The sequence below is a fragment of the Leucoraja erinacea genome, chromosome 14, assembly GCF_028641065.1.
Source record: "Leucoraja erinacea ecotype New England chromosome 14, Leri_hhj_1, whole genome shotgun sequence".
NCBI lineage: Eukaryota > Metazoa > Chordata > Chondrichthyes > Rajiformes > Rajidae > Leucoraja > Leucoraja erinaceus.
Genome location: NC_073390.1, coordinates 52,522,166 through 52,543,957, shown reverse-complemented (window position 1 = coordinate 52,543,957; position 21,792 = coordinate 52,522,166). Strand labels below are relative to the sequence as shown.

General features: G+C 44.7%; 1 protein-coding gene across 1 annotated transcript in view; it reads left to right on the top strand.

The window, feature by feature from the left end:
• Nucleotides 1-21,792, top strand: part of pik3cb (phosphatidylinositol-4,5-bisphosphate 3-kinase, catalytic subunit beta) — a 279,273-nt gene that overhangs the window by 161,373 nt on the left and 96,108 nt on the right. The window contains exons 5-7 of the mRNA XM_055646420.1: nt 4,039-4,221; nt 10,260-10,427; nt 15,005-15,094. Coding sequence (XP_055502395.1) covers nt 4,039-4,221; nt 10,260-10,427; nt 15,005-15,094 — 441 coding nt within the window. The remainder of the gene's footprint in view (nt 1-4,038; nt 4,222-10,259; nt 10,428-15,004; nt 15,095-21,792) is intronic.

Genomic DNA, 21,792 nt, shown 5'->3' with positions numbered 1-21,792 from the left:
TCCTCAGGACCCCTGCCAATTTGATTCACCCAATCTATATGTAGATTGAAGTCACCCATTATAACCGTTTTGCCTTTGTCGCACGCATTTCTAATTTCCTGTTTGATACCATCTCCAACTTCACTACTACTGTTAGGTGGCCTGTACACAACACCCACCAGCGTTTTCTGCCCCTTAGTGTTTCGCAGCTCTACCCATACCGATTCCACATCCTCCAAACTAATGTCCTTCCTTTCCATTGCATTAATCCCCTCTCTAATCAGTAACACTACCCCACCTCCTTTTCCTTTCTGTCTATCCCTCCTGAATATTGAATATCCCTGGATGTTCAGCTCCCAGCCTTGGTCACCCTGGAGCCATGTCTCCGTGATCCCAACTATATCATAGTCATTAATAGCTATCTGCACATTCAACTCATCCACCTTATTACGAATGCTCCTTGCATTGAGATACAAAGCCTTCAGGCTTGTTTTTACAACACTCTTACCCCTTACACAATTATGTTGAAAAGTGGCCCTTTTTGATTTTTGCCCTGGTTTTGTCTGCCTGCCACTTTTACTTTTCACCTTGCTACCTATTTCTTCTACCCTCATTTTACACCCTTCGGTCGCTACGCTCACACATTTAAGAAACCCTTTCCCTTTAACTCCATCCTCCACTGTCCCATTCAACACCCCACCCCCCTTATTCAGTTTAAAGCCACCCGTGTAGCAGTGGCAAACCTGCCTGCCAGAATGCTGGTCCCACACCTGTTAAGATGCAATCCGTCCCTTTTGTACAGTTCCCCCTTACCCCAAAACAGATCCCAGTGATCTAAGAATCTAAATCCCTGCCCCGTGCACCAGTTCCTCAGCCACACGTTCAGGTCCCGTATCTCCCTGTTCCTGCTCTCGCCAGCACGGGGAACTGGAAGCAAACCGGAATTATTGGTATTTATTGCACTCGGGTTGTGTCCACATGGTATTTTATATCTTTTCTGTCTGCTTTCGTTTTGAATGTGTGGGTTTGTTAGTTGGGGGCTTCTGGACATCTGAATTTCCCTGAGGGGACCAATAAAGTATTTATTATTATTATTATTATTAATATTATTATTATTATTCATTTAAGAGTTTAACTGAACAATGTTTAAGAAAGAACTGCAGATGCTGGAAAAATCCAAGTTCCCGCTGAGTTTCTACAGCATTTTTGTCTACCTTTAACTGAACAACATGGCTGGTTGCAATACTAGCCTCGTCCACTGCCTGTGTTCCAGCAAGGTTGTAGTATAGTCGTCAGTAGTCAAAGAAGGTGAGGGGGGTAAGATTTAATTGGAAACTGAGAGAGAAACATAGAGGTGATGGGTATATGGGACAAGCTGCCAGAGGAGGTTGTTTGGGGCATCTTGGTCACCATGGGCGAGTTGGACCAAAGGAGCCTGTTTCTATCTTTAAGAAAGAACTGCAGATGCTGGAAAAATCGAAGGTAGACAAAAAATGCTGGAGAAGCTCAGCGGGTGAGGCAGCATCTATGAAGCGAAGGAATTGGCAACGTTTCGGGTCGAGACCCTTCTTCACACATCATGTGGTATGGCTCTCTGACACTAAACTTGAATCCACCTAGATACATTATTTATGTTAGGTCACTGGCATTGCATCAACTGCATCAAAGTCATTTGAACACAAGTTTGTATACAGGGAGGGTTAGCTTAAATGAAGTGCCGATATGCAAGGTGGTATACAAGGTGCAGGCCAGTTCATTGGCTATATTTAAGAGGGAGTTAGATGTGGCCCTTGTGGCTAAAGGGAAACATAATTTTGTTCAGACCGAAAGGTCTGAATGACAATAAAGGAATCTAATCTAATCTAATCAGGGGGTATGGAGAGAAGGCAGGGATGGGATACTGAGTTGGATGATCAGCCATGATCATATCGAATGGCGGTGTAGTCTCGAAGGGCCGAATGGCCTACTCCTGCACCTATTTTCTATGTTTTTATGTAAAGAAGGCATCTTGTATGATTGCCTTCATAGGTATGAGTCAGGAAGTCATGATGCCAACTCTATAAGACTTTGGTTAGTCTGCATTTGGAATATTGCGTACAGTTTCGGCCATTCCATCCGAGGAAGGATGTAGAGGTTTTCGCGAGAATGTGGAAGAGGTTTACCAGAATGCTGCCTGGATTACGGAGCATTAGCTCCACTGAGAGGTTAGACAGATCTCGATTGTTTTCTCTGGAGCACCTGAGGTTGAGGGGAGGGAGACTAGATAGAAGTATATAACCTACTGAAAAGCAGAGAAAGGATGGCGAGTCAGAACCATTTTCCCTAGGGTAGAAATACCCTAAAGACATTAGGTATATCTAAAAGATGAGAGGGGGAAAGTTGTGCTGGGGTTGGTCTGGTATACTGAGGTGGATGGGTACCTGGAACATGCTGCCAAGGGTGGTTGTGGAGGCAGATACGATAATGGGGGGGTGTATAACAGGCTTTTAGATGGGCACATCGATATGCAGAGAATGGAGATATACGGAACATTTGCTGGTAGATGAGATTAGTTTTATTTTGTCAGCATGTTTGGCACAGGCACTCTGGGGCTGAAGGGCCTGTTCTACGTACAGTACAGAGGGATGGAGATAATGGAATGAGATGGGTCTTCCTACTTTTGTGTTGTTGCCATGGCCACACTTTAGATTAGTTTAGAGCTACAGCGCAGAAACAGGCGCTTTGGCCCACCGAGTCCACACTGACCAGCGATCCCTGCACACTCCGGACAATTTACAATTATACCAAGCCAATTAACTTGCAAACCTGTACGTCTTTGGAGTGTAGGAGGAAATTGGAGATCCCGGAGAAAACCCAGGCAGGTCACGGGGAGATCGTGCAAACTCCCTACAGGCAGCACCCATAGTGAGGGTCGAACCCGGGTCTCTGGCGCTGTAAGGCACTGTGTCGTTCTTGTCTACCTTCGATTTTCCAGCATCTGCTGTTCCTTCTTAAACAAATTGTTTCCCATGTGGGATTGACACTCGGATTTCAAACATTTACATTTCAAGTCATCTATTTTTAGCTGCATTAGTTTAGTTAGCACGAAAACAGGCCCTTCAACCCACCAAGTCCGTGCCGACCAGCGATCCCCGCACAGCGGCTGAGTGTGTAAATCACAACTCACGACCAACAATGACCAGAGTGCCTATGCCAAACATTTATTATGTAAAAGAATATGTGTGTTATGATAGAGTATAGAATATAGTGTATATTTGAGTATAGAAGTTGGGATGTAATGTTAAAATTGTACAAGGCATTGGTGAGGCCATTTCTGGAGTATGGTGTACAATTTTGGTTGCCTAATTATAGGAAGGATGTCAACAAAATAGAGAGAGTACAGAGGAGATTTACTAGAATGTTGCCTGGGTTTCAGCAACTAAGTTACAGAGAAAGGTTGAACAAGTTAGGGCTTTATTCTTTGGAGCGCAGAAGGTTAAGGGGGGACTTGATAGAGGTTTTTTAAAATGATGAAAGGGATAGACAGAGTTGACGTGGAAAAGCTTTTCCCACTGAGAGTAGGCAAGATTCAAACAAGGGGACATGACATGAGAATTAAGGGACTGAAGTTTAGGGGTAACATGAGGGGGAACTTCTTTACTCAGAGAGTGGTGGCTGTGTGGAATGAGCTTCCAGTGAAGGTGGTGGGGGCAGGTTCGTTTTTTTCATTTAAAAATAAATTGGATAGTTATATGGATGGGAAGGGAATGGAGGGTTATGGTCTGAGCGCAGGTATATGGGACTAGGGGAGATTATGTGTTCGGCACGGACTAGAAGGGTCAAGATGGCCTGTTTCCGTGCTGTAATTGTTATATGTTTATATGGTTATATGGTTATATGATTGTGTCTATAATTTGTTTGGTTGTTTTGTTGTTTGTCTTTTGCACAAAAGTCCGCGAGCATTGCCACTTTCATTTCACTGCACATCTCGTATGTGTATGTGACAAATAAACTTGACTTGACTTGACGAAGTAAATGAGATCTTCATCCGAGAAAATGTAAATTGTTCTGTTCCTGCAGGATATCTTCAATTTCCAAATATCTCCCGACTTGAAACCGTTTGGCTTGAACGAACTTGCCATCAGGAAACAGATGACCAACCATGGGAAGGAGAACGAGGACTTCAATCCGCGAGATTTTCTGCTGTGCGTGAGTGGGAAGCAGGAGTACCTGTTTGGTGAGGAACCGCTGATTCAATTCCGGGTAGGTCAATCAGCAAGTCCTCTCATATTTGGGATATGTTATTTTGTTTCTTCCTCTATAATTACCATGCAAATTGAATGATGACGGGGAACAGAAGTGAAAGTAGAGAATACAATTCTTAAAAGTCTTCAATATTTAAACTAGTTCTAACGTTTGTGGTGTATGCATCAATTTTGGATCCTGTACCCTGTCATAGCAGGGATAATGTTCAGCTGGAAAGAATGCAGAGAAGATTAATGAGGATGTTTCCTGGACGTGAGGGCTTGAGCTACAGGGGAGGTGTTTCTGGCAGGGACTTTATTCCTTAGAGCACAGGAGGATGAAGGGTGATCCTGTGGAGGTGTATAAGATCATGAGGGAAATAGATAGGGTGGATGCACAGAGTATTTTACCCAGAGGAGGGTGAATGATGAACCACAGGACAAAGGTTTAAGGTAAGGTTGGGGAAGTCCAGGACAAGGGGTCACAGCTTAAGGATCAGAGGGAAATCCTTTAAAACCGAGATGAGGAGAACTTTTTTCACACAGAGAGTGGTGAATCTCTGGAACTCTCTGCCACAGAGGGTAGTTGCGGCCAGTTCATTGCCTATATTTAAGAGGGAGTTAGATGTGGCCCTTGTGGCTAAGGGGATCAGGGGGTATGGAGAGAAGGCAGGTACGGGATACTGAGTTGGATGATCAGCCATGATCATATTGAATGGCGGTGCAGGCTCGAAGGGCTGAATGGCCTCTACTCCTGCACCTAATTTCTATGTTTCTATGTTTCTATGTAAGAGGGGACAGATTTAATAGGAATCTGAATGGTAACTTTTCCACAGTTTATGGAACACACTGTCGGAGGATTGAGTTGAGGCAGGTACTATAACAACATTTAGACAATGTTGGACAGGTACATGGTTAGGGAAGGTTTAGAGTGATGTGGGCCAAATGTAGGCAGGTGGGACTAGTGTAGATGAGGCATCTTGGTCAGCATGGGCAAGCGAGGCCCAAGCACTTGCTTCTATGCTGTATTACTCTATGACTCAATACGAGTGTTGGATATGACAGCCTGACAAATGTTACTTGTACAGCTGGGGATTGTTTAGTAATTATACTTCTCGGTCTAGTATTTAACAGGCTAGGGTTGTCTCAGCTGCCGTTCAGTGGGTTTTTGCCTTTGAGTTGCAGTGGCAACAATCTTGTGAGTTCAGCAGAATCCTGTGCCACAGAAGTTTCATCAGTGCAAGCAAGAAGTTGTATGGCAGACTCTGCCATACAGTGAGAATCAGCCTGAAAGGTTGCCCTGCCCCGCCTGCCCGCCCTCCCTCCCTCGCTCCCTCCCACACTGAACGGAGGTGTTCGGCGAAATGATTGCCAAGGTCTCACCGATGTAGCGACAAAATTGCTGGAGCAACTCAGCGGGTGTGCGGGTGGGACCAAGAATAGGCTTGGCGATCGTTTCGGCCAACACCTCCGCTCGGTCCGCATTAACCAACCTGATCTCCCGGTGGCTCAGCACTTCAACTCCCCCTCCCGTTCCGAATCCGACCTCTCTGTCCTGGGCTTCCTCTATGACCAGAGTGAGCACCACCGGAAACTGGAGGAGCAGCACCTCATATTCCGCTTGGGCAGTCTGCACCCTAGCGGCATGAACATTGACTTCTCCAATCTCCGGTAGCCTTTGCTGTCTCCTCTCCTTCTCAGTACTCCCTCTAGCCCTCTGGCTCCTCCTCTTCCTTTCTTCTTCCCCCCCCCCCCACACCCACCCGCCACCCTGCATAGTCTGAAGAAGGGTTTTGGCCCGAAATGTTGCCTATTTCCTTCGCTCCATAGATGCTGCCGCACCCGCTGAGTTTCTCCAGCAATTTTGTCTACCTTTGTGCTTTCTTTATGATTGCATCAGTGTGTTGGGTCCAGGAAAGATCGTGGGAAATGTGCACGCCCAGGAATTTGAAGTTTAAGACTCTCTCCACTCTTGTCCCACTGATGTAAACATGATTGTGGATCCTCAACCTTCCTCTTCCAAAGTCCCCAATCAGTTCTTTGGTGTTGCTGATATTGGGAGCCAGGTTGTTGTGATGGCACCATTTGGTCAATTGGTTGATCTTACTTCTATGCACCGACTCATCACCATCTGTAATTCTTCCCACAAAGGCGCTGTCGTCAGCGAACTTGAAAATGGAGTTTGCATTATGTCCGGGGGCTACACAGTTATGATCTTATGAATATTCCACATGTTCTTCTTTGCCCACCCACCCCCAACGCTGAGCATTTTAGACCCATGACAGGCCTTAGTGTTTGACGTCTTAAAAAGAAACAGGAAGCCCTTTGAGATGATGATTTAATCAGGTTGCAAATGAGAGCGTGGACTCTGGGTTCTGTTCTCGTGAGACTGTTCAGGGGCTTGTGGGAGAGGCATTGTGCCCATTTTCCTTCTCTTTCCTTTGGTTATTACTAAATGCAACAAAAAAAAAGATGAATGCTCAGTCTTTTTTCCAGAGTACAGGATTATCAAGCTAGAGGGCACAGGCTTAAGGTGAGAAGGGAGAAATTTAAGAGGCAATCTTTTCATTCAGAGGACAATCCATATCAGATTCAGATTCAGATTCAACTTTAATTGTCATTGTCAGTGTACAGTACAGAGACAACGAAATACATTTAGCATCTCCCTGGAAGAGCGACATAGCATATGATTTGAATACATATTTACATTAGCATATATACAGACATAGTGTTTTTCCTGTGGGAGGAGTGTCCGGGGGGGGGTGGTGATTGGCAGTCACTGAGGTACGTTGTTGAGTAGAGTGACAGCCGCCGGGAAGAAGCTGTTCCTGGACCTGCTGGTCCGGCAACGGAGAGGCCTGTAGTGCCTCCCGGATGGTAGGAGGGTAAACAGTCCATGGTTGGGGTGAGAGCAGTCCTTGGCGATGCTGAGCGCCCTCCGCAGACAGCGCTTGCTTTGGACAGACTCAATGGAGGGGAGTGAGGAACCGGTGATGCGTTGGGAAATTTTCACCACCCTCTGCAATGCCTTCCGGTCGGAGACAGAGCAGTTGCCATACCATACTGTGATGCAGTTGGTAAGGATGCTCTCGATGGTGCAGCGGTAGAATGTTCACCAGGATCTGAGGAGACAGATGGACCTTCTTCAGTCTCCTCAGGAAGAAGAGACGCTGGTGAGCCTTCTTGATCAGAGTTGAGGTATTGTGGGTCCAAGAGAGGTCATCGGAGATGTTAACACCCAGGAACCTGAAGCTAGAAACACGTTCCACCTCCGTCCGGGACGGAGCCAATCGGGAATGAGCCAAAGGAAAGTATAGAATTGGATATCATTTTGACTTTTGAAAGGTATTTGGGCTGATTTATGCATAGGAATTGTTTAGAGGGATATTGCCAAATGCAAGTAGATGAGACTAACCCAATGTCAACTTGGGTGGCATGGACTAGGTATGCCGAATGGCCTGTTTTTGTACTGTACTGTACATCTTTATGACATTTAACCAGTGTAACTGACAGCTTTTAAAGTGCATCTTTTAACTTTTTTCTTTTAAATACTTTTTTTATCACGTTTAATGGTAATAACTCAGTAAAGCTTGCTTAAGGAGTGGCACAGAGGTGCTGCAGTAGAATTACTGCCTTTTACAGCGCCATAGACCCGGGTTCGATCCCGACTACAGGTGCTGTCTGTATGGAGTTTGTACGTTCTCCCCCTGACCGTGTAGGTTTTCTCCAGGTGCCCCGGTTTCCTCCCACACTCCAAAGACGTACCGATTTGTAGCTTAATTTGCTTCGGTAAAGATTGTAAATTGTCCCTAGTGTGTAGGATCGTGTCAATGTGTGGGGATCGCTGGTCGGCACGGACTCGGTGGGTTGAAGGGCCTGTTCTTCGTACTAATTAAACTAATGCAGCTAAAAATAGATGAGATAAAATGTAAATGTTTTAAATTCTAGTGTCAATCCAACATGGGAAACAATTTGTTTAAGAAGGAACTGCAGATGCTGGAAAATCGAAGGTAGACAAAAGTGCTGGAGCAACTCAGCGGGTGCGGCAGCATCTGTGGAGCGAAGTTCCTGCCGCACCCGCTGAGTTTCTCCAGCACTCTTGTCTACCCGGGAAACAATCTTGCATGTTTGATGATGATATTTGATAGTGGATAATATAGACTTATTTTCTAGTTCAGTATTAGGTCCAGGGTTTGTCATTTGCTCCTTGGTCTTTATTTCGTACATCGGGCAATTTTAGTGCTGATCCTCTGAAAGCAAAACTCCGCATCTGCTGACTGTAAAATGCTATAAGTAAGTCTAGCTGTTCGACATTTAAATAAACACCCAGCAGGAGCTCAAAACCTACAAAAATATTGATTTGGAGGTGTTCGGAATTCCTTTTCTTTGATTATTGTGCCAACAATAGCAAGAATACTGGAAGCGCAGATTCAATAGCACAGATTCCATAGCTCAAGCCTTTTATAATAGGTCCCATGTGTTCCATTGACTGCGGCATTTTCCAGGGTTTGGAGTATTAAACATTTCCCTGTTACTTGTACCAATTCCTAAAGCCTAAATATTTAATTAATAATACTTAAATGTTTGAAGCTAAGCTTTGTTTAGTTTAGTTTAGAGATACAGCGTGGAAATAGGCCCTTAGTCCCACCGAACCCAGGCTGCCCGGCGATCCCCGTACATTAGCACTATCCTACACACACTCTGGACCATGTACAATGTTTTTACCAAGGCCAATAAACCTACAAGTGTGGGAGGAAACCGGAACACCCGGAGAAAACCCACGCAGGTCACGGGGACAGGCGCAGAAATCCCGGGGGGACCTGGTGGGAAACGTCCCCCCCCCCTGTTTTGAGGGATGGGGGACAATTCCCCCCCCCCCCCCATTTTTTGTAATCCGGATTTTAAAACCCAGTGGGGGAAGCAGCGCTGGTGTCATAGAAACATAGAAACATAGAAATTAGGTGCAGGAGTAGGCCATTCGGCCCTTCGAGCCTGCACCGCCATTCAATATGATCATGGCTGATCATCCAACTCAGTATCCCGTACCTGCCTTCTCTCCATACCCCCTGATCCCCTTAGCCACAAGGGCCACATCTAACTCCCTCTTAAATTTAGCCAATGAACTGGCCTCAACTACCCTCTGTGGCAGAGAGTTCCAGAGATTCACCACTCTCTGTGTGAAAAAAGTTCTTCTCATCTCGGTTTTAAAGGATTTCCCCCTTATCCTTAAGCTGTGACCCCTTGTCCTGGACTTCCCTAACATCGGGAACAATGTTCCTGCATCTAGCCTGTCCAACCCCTTAAGAATTTTGTAAGTTTCTATAAGATCCCCTCTCAATCTCCTAAATTCTAGAGAGTATAAACCAAGTCTATCCAGTCTTTCTTCATAAGACAGTCCGGACATCCCAGGAATCAGTCTGGTGAACCTTCTCTGCACTCCCTCTATGGCAATAATGTCCTTCCTCAGATTTGGAGACCAAAACTGTACGCAATACTCCAGGTGTGGTCTCACCAAGACCCTGTACAACTGCAGTAGAAGTGCCCAGTGTCCCGTTCAGTCCAGGCAGGGCTGTAGATTAAACCGGCGAGACAGGAGGAGTTGAGCTGCATTTAGCGCTGGATTGAGCCTCCGAAGCCTCGCGCGTGTGTGAGTGTGCGCATGTGCGCGCGGCTGCCAATAAATTGTATCTCCCCTCCGGTCTCCTCCATATTTTGATAGCGATTCCCGTGCCTGCACGGGGAGAACATACAAACTCCATACAGACAGTACCCGAGTTCTGGATCGAACCTGGTTCTTTACCGCTGTAAGGCAGCAACTCCACCGTGCTGCCCTTTGCTGTAAGACTATGCCGTCTTAAATTTGTACTTGCAATTTGTTTTGTTTTATTAACATTGCCAAAATCCTGTAACCTGTTTGTATCCCCGTCAAGTCTGGACGTGCTGTGCTTTTTGCCTTTCCTGTTGAATGTGGGGAGTACAGACCTAATGTGGGTTCGAGGTTTTGCTGTGGGTTGAGCAAGGCCCTTCTGCTTACTTTGTGATTTTCATACTTTTCAGTACATCAGGAACTGTGTGTTAAATGGAACACACCCTCAGTTGACTGTGATGGAGTGCAGAGCCATCAAAGAGCTGTGTGATCTAGAAATGTCAGCCATCGGCATGGCCTTACATCGGAAAATATCCTCTGCTCCTCTCCCTCTTCCACCGAAGAGACGGACTATTGCTGTAAGTAATGCAGGCAGCAGCTGCCATATCTTATTTGTATGTGCTGTTTAAAATGATGTGGTCTCCCGTTGTGTTATAGAGTCATGCAGCGTGGAAACAGGCCCTTCGGCCCAACTTGTCCACACTGACCTACATGTCCCATCTTCACTAGTCCCACCTGCATGTGTTTGGCCCATATCCCTCTAAACCTGTTCCATCCATGTAAATGTCTAATTGAATTGTTTCGTAAAAGTTGCTGTAGTCCCTGCCTCAACTATCTCCTCCGGCAGCTCGTTCTGCCAAAGCCACAAGGTAGGAATGCAGAACCCCGATTTCTAGCAACCAGAGTGTGAAACAGGGACTGAATGGACACGCCAGTGGATGTTACTCAAGATGGCCGTCAAGTCATCTCTAGAGGAAAAATGGTTTGCTGGTCTCTTGATATCATTGGTTTAGTTTAGTGTTTTTTAAGTTTAGTTTAGGACAAGAGGCTTTTCGGCCCACCGAGTCCGCACCAGCCAGCGATCCCCGCACCACTAATACTCTCCTACACACACTAGGGACAATTTACCTTATACCAAGCCAATTAATCTACAGAACTGCACGTCATTGGAGTGTGGGAGGAAACAGAGGATCTCGGAGAAAAGTCACGGGGAGAACGTGCAAACTCTGTACAGACAGCACCCGTAGTCAGGGTCTAACCTGGTCTCCGTGCACTGTAAGGCAGCAACTCTACTGTTGCGCCACCATGCCGCTCTTCAGGATGAGTTTGAGGATTGTTAGAAACATAGAAAATAGGTGCAGGAGGAGGCCATTCGGCCCGTCGAGCCAGCACCGCCATTCATTGTGATCATGGCTGATCGTCCCCAATCAATAACCCTTGCCTGCCTTCACCCCATATCCCTTGATTCCACTAGCCCCTAGAGCTCTATCTAACTCTCTGATAAATAAAGTCGCCTCTCAGAATCAATGGACAATAGACAATAGGTGTAGGAGTAGGCCATTCGGACCTTCACCATTCACTGTAATCATGGCTGCTCATCCCCAATCAGTATCCCGTTCCTGCCTTCCCCCCCCATATCCATTGACTCCGCTACCTTTGAAGATGTTTGTGTCTGTGGGGTCAGAACAACAAAGATATCCAATGAATCAACTACAACAGAAACAAACAAATGGAAGCTAATGCTTCAGTGCAGTACTCGCTGTTAGTGAGCTGACATAGAGCTTTTTTTATTGAACTCATCTTGACCATGTTATGTACGAAGCTGATCATTCCACTTTGTTATATTGAGGACCAAGAGTGTTTGGTAGACTGGAGAGCTGGTAAATGTGCCGCAACCTCACACTTAGTCTTTGTTTCAGTGAACCTTGTGGTTTGGTTGACGTCCACAGAGTCAGAAGATTGCAGCACAAACTATAAGCTGACAAGGCAACACTGAGAGGTTGCTGCTCAGTCATGAGGTGGAACTTATGAAATAACCTATTGAATCCATTTGCCCCTTTTCCCGCCCCGGAGATAATGGATTCCTGAGGAGAGAAGGAGAGCTCTCTTTGTTGTCCGAGCCAATATGTAACCTTTGCCCAAAGTTCTTGAAATAGATGTAGAAAGAAGGAACTGCTACAGAGAAGGTTTATGAGGTGGTTGACTTGAGGGAGATTGAGTAGACTGGGACTCTATTCATTGGAGCGCAGGAGGATAATGGGTGAACTTATAGAGGTGTATAAAACCATGAAGGGAATAGATCAGGTAGATGATGCACAGTGTCTCTGGCCCAGAGTAGGGGAATCGAGGTTTAAGATGAAGGGGAAAATATTTAATAGGAATCTGAGGGGTAAACTTTTCACACAAAGGGTGGTAGGTGTATGGAGTGAGCTACCAGAGGAGGTAGGTAGACAAAAGTGCTGGAGAAACTCAGCGGGTGCAGCAGCATCTATGGAGTGAAGGAAATAGGCAACGTTTCGGGACGAAACGTTGCCTATTTCCTTCGCTCCATAGATGCTGCTGCACGCGCTGAGTTTCTCCCACACTTTTGTCTACCTTTGATTTTCCAGCATCTGCAGTTCCTTCTTACATACCAGTGGAGGGAGTCGAGATAGGGACTATCCCAATGTTTAAGAAATAGTTAGACAGGTACATGGATAGGACAGGTTTGGAGGGATATGGGCCAAACGCGGGCAGGTGGGACTACTGTAGCTGGGACATTTTGGTCGGTATGGGCAAGTTGGGCTGAAGGGCCTGTTTCCACTCCGTATGACTCTACTCTATAGCTCCATCACACTCCCCTCCCCAGCCCCACCCAGCCCCACAATCAGTCTGAAGGAGGGCCCTGACCCAAATCATCGCAAATCCATGTTCACGAGAGATGCTGCCTGACACTTTGAGTTAATCCAGCAGTTTGTGTCCCTTTCCTAAAATAGATGATCTTGACTTTACTAATGAATATTGGAATACTAATGAATAGTGGAATATTGAAAGCATTCCCACAGCTGTAATGTACATTGGAACAATATCAGGGCATGAAAGGATTGGCCCTATTCAGATTCAGATTCAGATTCAATTTTAATTGTCATTGTCAGTGTACAGTACAGAGACAACGAAATGCATTTAGCATCTCCCTGGAAGAGCGACATAGCAAATGATTTGAATAAATAATAATAAGTGTCCGGGGGGTGGGGGGGTGGTGTGGTTGGCAGTCACCGAGGTACGTTGTTGAGTAGAGTGACAGCCGCCGGGAAGAAGCTGTTCCTCGACCTGCTGGTTTGGCAACGGAGAGACCTGTAGCGCCTCCCGGATGGTAGGAGGGTAAACAGTCCATGGTTGGGGTGAGAGCAGTCCTTGGCGATGTGACTAGATGTGGCTAGTATGCTTGTTTGTCAAAAGATGTGGCAATGAAATGAGATGCTGAATTTTCCCCCGAGTTTTGTTTCACTGTGAGCCTATAGTTTTCACTGACAGATAGTCAAAGCCATTATTACAATAGACAATTGGCATGATTGAATATACGTTTATGAGTGGAAGGAAATGTCTGAAAATAGATGATCTCCATTCTGTGATAAATAAAGTGAGGTCATTGTCCCATTGTGTGCAGAATTAAATACTAGCTGCCCAACCGTAACCTTGAATACAATTTATCAGTTTTTATGCTTAATGTACTTTATGTACTTAAAAATAAATGTCATGGCGATTTTAAAATTGAGTTTACAATTAATCTATTCCACAGTCTGGTGCAGCATCAAAAGTTTCAGAACTTAATGCATATCTATCTCACCAACCTCGCCTTGCACCCTTTGCAGAAATACAACTGAGTTTCAATTAAAAATAACTTATTTTTGCAGACATAACTATTATTTATGACTTCCTTGCTAACAGCAGAGTCATGGAAATCACTTTGCCAGCTGTGCTGCGAAGTTGAGTGTATATATATGAAATAAGCAGTGGAGTAAGCCTTTAATTCAGTGAGGTTGATTTTACCCTAGTGCCATTTCCCAGCTTTGTTTCCATATCCCCCCCAAACCTAGTAATCCGTCATTCCTTTGATATTTAGTTTAGTTTTGAGATACAGTGCGGAAACAAGCCCTTCGGCCCACCGAGTCCGTACAGACCAGCGATCCACACTATCTAGTGAATCTCTGGAACTCTCTGCCACAGAGGGTAGTCGAGGCCACAGTTCATTGGCTATATTTAAGAGGGAGTTAGATGTGGCCCTTGTGGCTAAGGGGATCAGAGGGTATGGAGAGAAGGCAGGTACGGGATACTGAGTTGGATGATCAGCCATGATCATATTGAATGGCAGTGCAGGCTGGAAGGGCCGAATGGCCTACTCCTGCACCTAATTTCTATGTTTCTATGTTTCTATCTACAGCGATTCCCGCTAGTATGCTACCCTACACACACTAGACACAATTTTACATTTGTACCAAGCCAATTAACCTACAAATCTATACTACTTTGGACATTTACAATAAACACAATATACACCCCTGAAGAAGGGTCCTGATTCGAAATGCCACCTATCCATTCCCTCTACAGATGCTGCTCGACCCACTGAATTCTTCCAGCACTTTGTGTTTTGCTCAAGATTCTAGCACCTGCAGTTTCTTGCGTCCACAGTGCACAGGCTCCTGGGGGAAAGAATACCAAATGTTCACCATCCTTGAAGTGAAGACATTCATTCTCTTTGCAGTTTTAAACAGCCTTTTCCTTATTCTTAGCTGTGCCCTTAGATTTGAGGCTCATGAGGCAGGAAAAAAAAACGTCATTACATCTCACTTGTTAAACAAGTCTAGAATCTTAGATATGCATGAGTTTTTGAATGAAGATTTTAAAAATACCTATGTACTAAAGTGAAATGGGTTCACATGATTGTCAGAAAAGATGAAATGGTTGAGTAATACATTTTTAATTCGCCCTATTTTAAATGTCTTCTTGCCACTCTTGCTTCAAGTGTTACAACTTTCAACGTGTTAATAAGTTGCGTTCAACACTTTAAAATGATACTGTTGATAATTGTCAGAATAATTAGTATTTATTTTTTGACCTACAGGTTGAATAGAAAGGATGCTGATATTAATTTCTGCTTCATGTTCTTCTTTTTCAGCAAATGACGAATAGTATTTGGGATGTAAATGTTCCTTTCAAGATTGTTCTTGTCCGAGGGAATAAAGTAAATGCAGATGAAGCTTTGCGGGTGGGTACGACTGTTCTGTTTAAAATTAAATGATAAAAAAGTGGATTTTAAATGTACAAGATAGTGTTATATATGTGTACGATGGGAGTGTTCCAGCATTGCCCCATTATCCCATATTTTTTCCACAATATTTCACACAATCTTTCCCAGCTCCTTTTGTGACAAGACACTTCAAGGATATCCTGGACATTTTTAAAGTGTCATTTGTCTGGCATGATCAAAGGGAATGTTAGTAGTTGGGGGAGGGGGGTTTGACTGTCCACCCTACATATGGTCTCCCCTCAACCTCCAGCAGTCCAGAGAAAACAATCCCAGTCTGTCCCACCTCTCTCTGCAGCTAATACTCCCTAAACCGATGGTGGCCGATTAGGAAAAGGGGAGATGCAACGAGACCTGGGTGTCATGGTCCACCAGTCATTGAATGTAGGCATGTAGGTGCAGCAGGCAGTGAAGAAAGCGAATGGTATGTTAGCATTCATAGCAAAAGGATTTGAGTATAGGAGCAAGGAGGTTTCTACTGCAGTTGTACAGGGTCTTGGTGAGACCACACCTGGAGTATTGCGTACAGTTTTGGTCTCCTAATCTGAGGAAAGACATTCTTGCCATAGAGGGAGTACAGAGAAGGTTCACCAGACTGATTCCTGGGATGGCAGGACTTTCATATGAAGAAAGACTGGATAGACTCGGCTTGTACACGCTAGAATTTAGAAGATTGAGGGGGATCTTATAGAAACTTACAAAATTCTTAAGGGGTTGGACAGGCTAGATGCAGGAAGATTGTTCCCGATGTTGGGGAAGTCCGGAACAAGGAGTCACACTTTAAGGATAAGAGGGAAATCCTTTAGGACTGAGTTGCAAAAATCATTTTTTACACAGAGAGTGGTGAATCTGTGGATTTATCTGCAACAGAAAGTAGTTGAGGCCACAGTTAATTTGCTATATTTAAGAGGGTGTTAGATGTGGCTCTTGTGGCTAAGGGGATCAGGGGGTATGGGAAGAAGGCAGGTACGGGATACTGAGTTGGATGATCAGCCATGATCATTTTGAATGGCGGTGCAGGCTCGAAGGGCCGAATGGCCTACTCCTGCACCTAATTTCTATGTTTCTATATTTGAATGATCCCTGTATTAATCTTCCCTTGGGTGGATTTTACATGTTGTGGGATTGAGATGTTGTGGTTGATTAGTGGGGAGGTTGTGCTGGACCAGATGAAGATTCTGTCCTAAACCGTGATGGAATTCCCAACTTGCATTAAGACGCCCAGAAATATGCACAGAATTCCTCTATTCTGTGTTAACAAGATTTTCAGGTGCACCACATTATTTATATTTAAACTCCTTGAAGGAATTATTTTTCCCCCCAGTGGAGGCAACTTGTACGTTGAGCATTAGACAACTCTGGGTCTGTACTAGCTGGAATATAGAAAGATGAGGGGGGACCTCATTGAATTTTACCGAATCAAATAAAAGGCCTGGATAGAGTGGATGTGGAAAAGATGTTTCCACTAGTGGGAGAGTCTAGGACCAGAGGGCACAGCCTCAGAATAAAAAGACATGCCTAGGCCATGGAAAAGGTGGAATTTATTGAGTCAGAGGGTGGTGGAATTCATTGCCACAGATGACTGTGGAGACCAAGTCAATAGGTATTTTGGAAGCGGAGATTGACGGGATTTTGATTAGTAAGGGTGTCAAAGGTCATGGGGCGAAGGCAGGAAAAAGGGGTTGAGAGGGAAAGATAGATCAGCCATGATTGAATGGTGGTGTGGACTCGATGGGCCGAATGGCCTAATTCTGCCCCTATGACTAATGGGTACACTGATTGTTGACTTGATACTTTTTCGTGGATCTCTATTCACTTGAGTATCTGGAGATAATGCATGTAGACTTAAAAGTGATGTTTTGGTACTGAAGATGATGTATGTTTAATTAGTATTCTGAATTTAATATAATGGATTTATTATGCTTTATTTGGTATTTAATAATGATTGATCAACAATTAGTTATTGATAATTGTGAGATTTCACAACCAACATTGAGAATCAGCCATCCAGCCTGGTAGCAAGGATGAGGTTGCAATGGTACAAAGATGCCTGCCTGCCCGTGGATCGAGAAATCAAACCCGACCATTGTAGCTTCATGTTTACGAAGGAACTGCAGATGCTGGAAAATACGAAGGTACACAAAAATGCTGGAGAAACTCAGCGGGTGCAGCAGCATCTATGGAGCGAAGGAAATAGGCAACGTTTCGGGCCGAAACCCGAGGGTTTCGGCCCGAAACGTTGCCTATTTCCAAGGGTTTCGGCCCGAAACGTTGCCTATTTCCAAGGGTTTCATAGAAACATAGAAATTAGGTGCAGGAGTAGGCCATTCGGCCCTTCAAGCCTGCACCGCCATTCAATATGATCATGGCTGATCATCCAACTCAGTATCCCGTACCTGCCTTCTCTCCATACCCCCTGATCCCCTTAGCCACAAGGGCCACATCTAACTCACTCTTAAATATAGCCAATGAACTGGCCTCAACTACCCTCTGTGGCAGAGAGTTCCAGAGATTCACCACTCTCTGTGTGAAAAAAGTTCTTCTCATCTCGGTTTTAAAGGATTTCCCCCTTATCCTTAAGCTGTGACCCCTTGTCCTGGACTTCCCCAACGTCGGGAGCAATCTTCCTGCATCTAGCCTGTCCAACCCCTTAAGAATTTTGTAAGTTTCTTAAGGGGTTGGACAGGCTAGATGCAGGAAGATTGTTCTGCATCGGCCCGAAACGTTGCCTAATTCCAAGGGTTTCGGCCTGAAACGTTGCCTATTTCCTTCGCTCCACAGATGCTGCTGCACCCGCTGAGTTTCTCCAGCATTTTTGTGTACCTTCGTATTTTCCAGCATCTGCACAGTTCCTTCGTAAGCATCAGGCTACAATGGTCGGGTTTGATTTCTCGGTCCACAGGCAGGCAGGCAGGAATCTGTGCCAGGAGCACAGCAACATAAAATGTTTTAAAGAATGCCACAGCCACAGTAGCTCATGGTCAGTGTTCACAATCAGCTCTCTGTATTTGCTTTTTGTGCCTCCTTTGTTTACGGCGGGGAGTCGTGTTTTACCAGTGGTTACCCGGGTTTAATTGTCGTACTCATTGCTAATGCAAAGTCGGTTTTAAGGACATGGACACAATCGCAACGTAAAGCCTCACAAAGCATATTTGGGCAGCAGGAAGTGTGAAAGCAGCTCTCGGTGATACTCACATTCAGAGGAGATGTATTCAATGCATCCCCATTATTATTTGTTTCATGCTTGTAGCGAGGCAATGTGGCAGCTTAATCACCATTTACAGTCCGATATAAGCAGCATTCAAATCCAAGTGAATTGGCTTTTTTCCTGCTGGACGGATGTAGCAATGGGCTTGTGACTTGTATCAAATGATCTGCATTTTCATCTCTCTCCTGTCTCTCTCTGAGCCTTTTTCTTTGTCCTAACTATTGAGATTTCTCTAGCTGTAGACATTGCTAGCTTACCCAGTTTTTTCTGCTTTGAATTTCAGATTTCTTTTCTCTTTGCTTGCGATGTGCTAATGCAGTTGCCCTCCCTCACCACAGGCTTTTTTCCCCACATGTGGCTGTGTGGCTAAACCTGTGGGAGGTGGCTGCTGCTGATATTCGGACTCTTGTGATTCTCACGATGGCTGAACTTCGAGTGGAATACCTCACCATATAACCATATAACAATTACAGCACGGAAACAGGCCATCTCGACCCTTCTAGTCCGTGCCGAACACATAATCTCCCCTCGTCCTATATACCTGCACTCAGACCATAACCCTCCATTCCCTTCCCGTCCATATAATTATCCAATTTATTTTTAAATGATAAAAACGAACCTGCCTCCACCACCTTCACTGGAAGCTCATTCCACACAGCTACCACTCTCTGAGTAAAGAAGTTCCCCCTCATGTTACCCCTAAACTTCAGTCCCTTAATTCTCAAGTCATGTCCCCTTGTTTGAATCTTCCCTACTCTCAGTGGGAAAAGCTTTTCCATGTCAACTCTGTCTATCCCTCTCATCATTTTAAAAACCTCTATCAAGTCCCCCCTTAACCTTCTGCGCTCCAAAGAATAAAGCCCTAACTTGTTCAACCTTTCTCTGTAACAACTTGTTGCACCACTTGGACACTTTGCCCACAACAGCAAACAGGTGGCCCGTTAAGGTCTCTTTTCCCTCCCAAAAATTAAACTTTATTTCTACATTTTTAGTCGGAGGGTGGTGAATCTGTGGAGTTCATTACCACGGACGGATGTGGAGGCCAAGTCAATTAATATAATAGGCGGACATTGACAGACACTTGATTAGTGCGGGTGTCCGAGGTTATGGGGAGTAGGCAGGAGAATGGGGTTCGGAGGGAGAGATAGATCAGTCATGATTGAATGGCAGAGTTGACTCAATGGGCCGAATGGCCTAATTCTGCTCCCAGAACTTATGAACTATCTATGCCTCCCTATTTCAGATTGCAATATAGTTGGTTGTGAAATTTAATTCGAGACAATATTGCATTTGGCATTGTGTTAATAACGTCGTCAAATCTGGCACATTGGTCTGTTGACTCTTGTTTAAAGTGATCTGCACTGCTAGTGAATCCATTCATATGGAAGTTAGCTGGCGTTCTTCAAATGGAAGTTAGCTGGCATTTGTGGTACATAATGAATGAACGGTGCTTGCTTTTCATTATACTTTCAGCTGCCTGCAGATATTGTGTGCAGGTGCTCATAGTAATTTGAGATCCATTTGAGCGCAGTGCCTTTTTAGCAATTCTGACTCCTGGGTGAAAAAAATCAATCATTTCTTTAACCAATCCGACTGATATCATTTACTGGGACAAAGGTCAAAACCAGAAAGCTTGATTGTTTAATCCCTTGTTGAATTAAGTGGTAAAGGGAAGGAAACATGCCACTAAGATAGATATAAAAGAACCAGGAAGTTAAAACGGTTTTGTCTCAAATAATGATTAATTTCTGACTACATGAAACGTTATTCTTCTACATAAAAGTTAATTTGTTTAATGATAATGGTGAGGTCTTCTATTTGTGGGATATGTTTAGTGGGTGTTTAATGAACATTCCCATCATTTTTAATGTGAGAACTATTGTGGTATTAGTTTAGTTTAGTTTATTGTCACGTGTACCAAGGTACATGAAACGCCTTTTAGTTGCGAACTATCCAGTCAACGGAAAGACTATACATGATTACAATCAAGTGTACAGATACAGGATAAAGGGAATAACGTTTAGGGCAGGATCAAAGATAGTATGTGGGACGGCCATGAGGTCAGGACTCGCTCCTTAAACTGTTTATTTCAACTGTGGGGAAAATTTGACAGCAAGTTTTTGATTTCTGGGATTGAACGATGTAGTCCTGCCATCAGCAGATGCAGTCAGATTTATTTTGTAACTTGATGGCTGATACAAAATGCTGGAGTAACTCAGCGGGACAGGCAGCATCTCTGGAGAGAGGGAATGGGTGATGTTTCGGGTCGAGACCCTTCTTCAGACTGGCTGATAACTGATAGATTGGTGATTGTTTCTGATGCCAGACCCAGGTTAATGATCTCCAGTGAGGGAATGAAGGCTCAATGAATGATGTATTAAGACGTGCCAGTGCAGTGGGATTTGGTGTAACATTCCAGGAGAGGGGAGTGAGTAGGTCAACCACAGTGTAGTAGCGTTAATTTGTCGCTCTCTGGAGCTGCCTTCTCTGCTTCTCCCTCCTCTTCCTCTCAGCTCCAGTCATTACTGATGACTCTTGCTCCACTTTGTCCAGTGGAGCCACAAAGAGGCATAAATCCATCTTTGGTGCATATTCTCAGATACTCCCAGGCTGATGCAAGCATCTGAACATTTATTCAAGGCAGGTTTGACATAAGGTCAAACTTTGTCGGCTAACAAATTCACAAAACACAGTATTAGTGAATAATGTTTAAGAAGGAACTGCAGATGCTGGAAAATCGAAGGTAGACAAACTCAGCAGGTGCAGCAGCATCCATGGAGCGAAGGAAATAGGCAGCATTTCGGGTCAAAACGTCTGAAGAAGGGTTTCGACCCGAAACGTTGTGTATTAGTGAATAATTGGCTCAAATGCTAGTTGATGCACCGAGAGACCTTGGTGTCCATGTCCAGAATTCCCCAAAAGTGGCCGCACAGTTTGATAAGTTGGTGAAAAAGGCATATTGTCATCATAAATCGGAGCGTAGCATGGGAAAGTCAGGATGTTATAAGGGCATAAGGAATAGGAGTAAAATTAGGCCATTCGGCCCATCAAATCTACTCCGCCATTCAATCATGGCTGATCTATCTCTCCCTCCTACCCCAATTCTCCTGCCTTCCCCCCATTACCTCTGACACCCGTACTAATCTATCTATCTCCGCCTTGAAAATATCTGTTGCAACTTTACAAAGCACTTGTTAGACTGTGTGCATTTCTGGTTGCCAAACCGTGGAAAGGATGTGATTGCACCGGTTGCAGCGAAGAGGAGATTAGCTAGGATTATTCGCTGGATGATCAGCCATGATCGTATTGAATGGTGGTGCAGGCTCGAAGGGCCGAATGGCCTACTCCTGCACCTATTGTCTATGTTTCTATGTTACCTGGATTAGAGAACTTTAATTAAGGGGGGAGTTTGGATCAGCAGGGCTTGTCTTCCCTGGAATGAGCGAGGTTG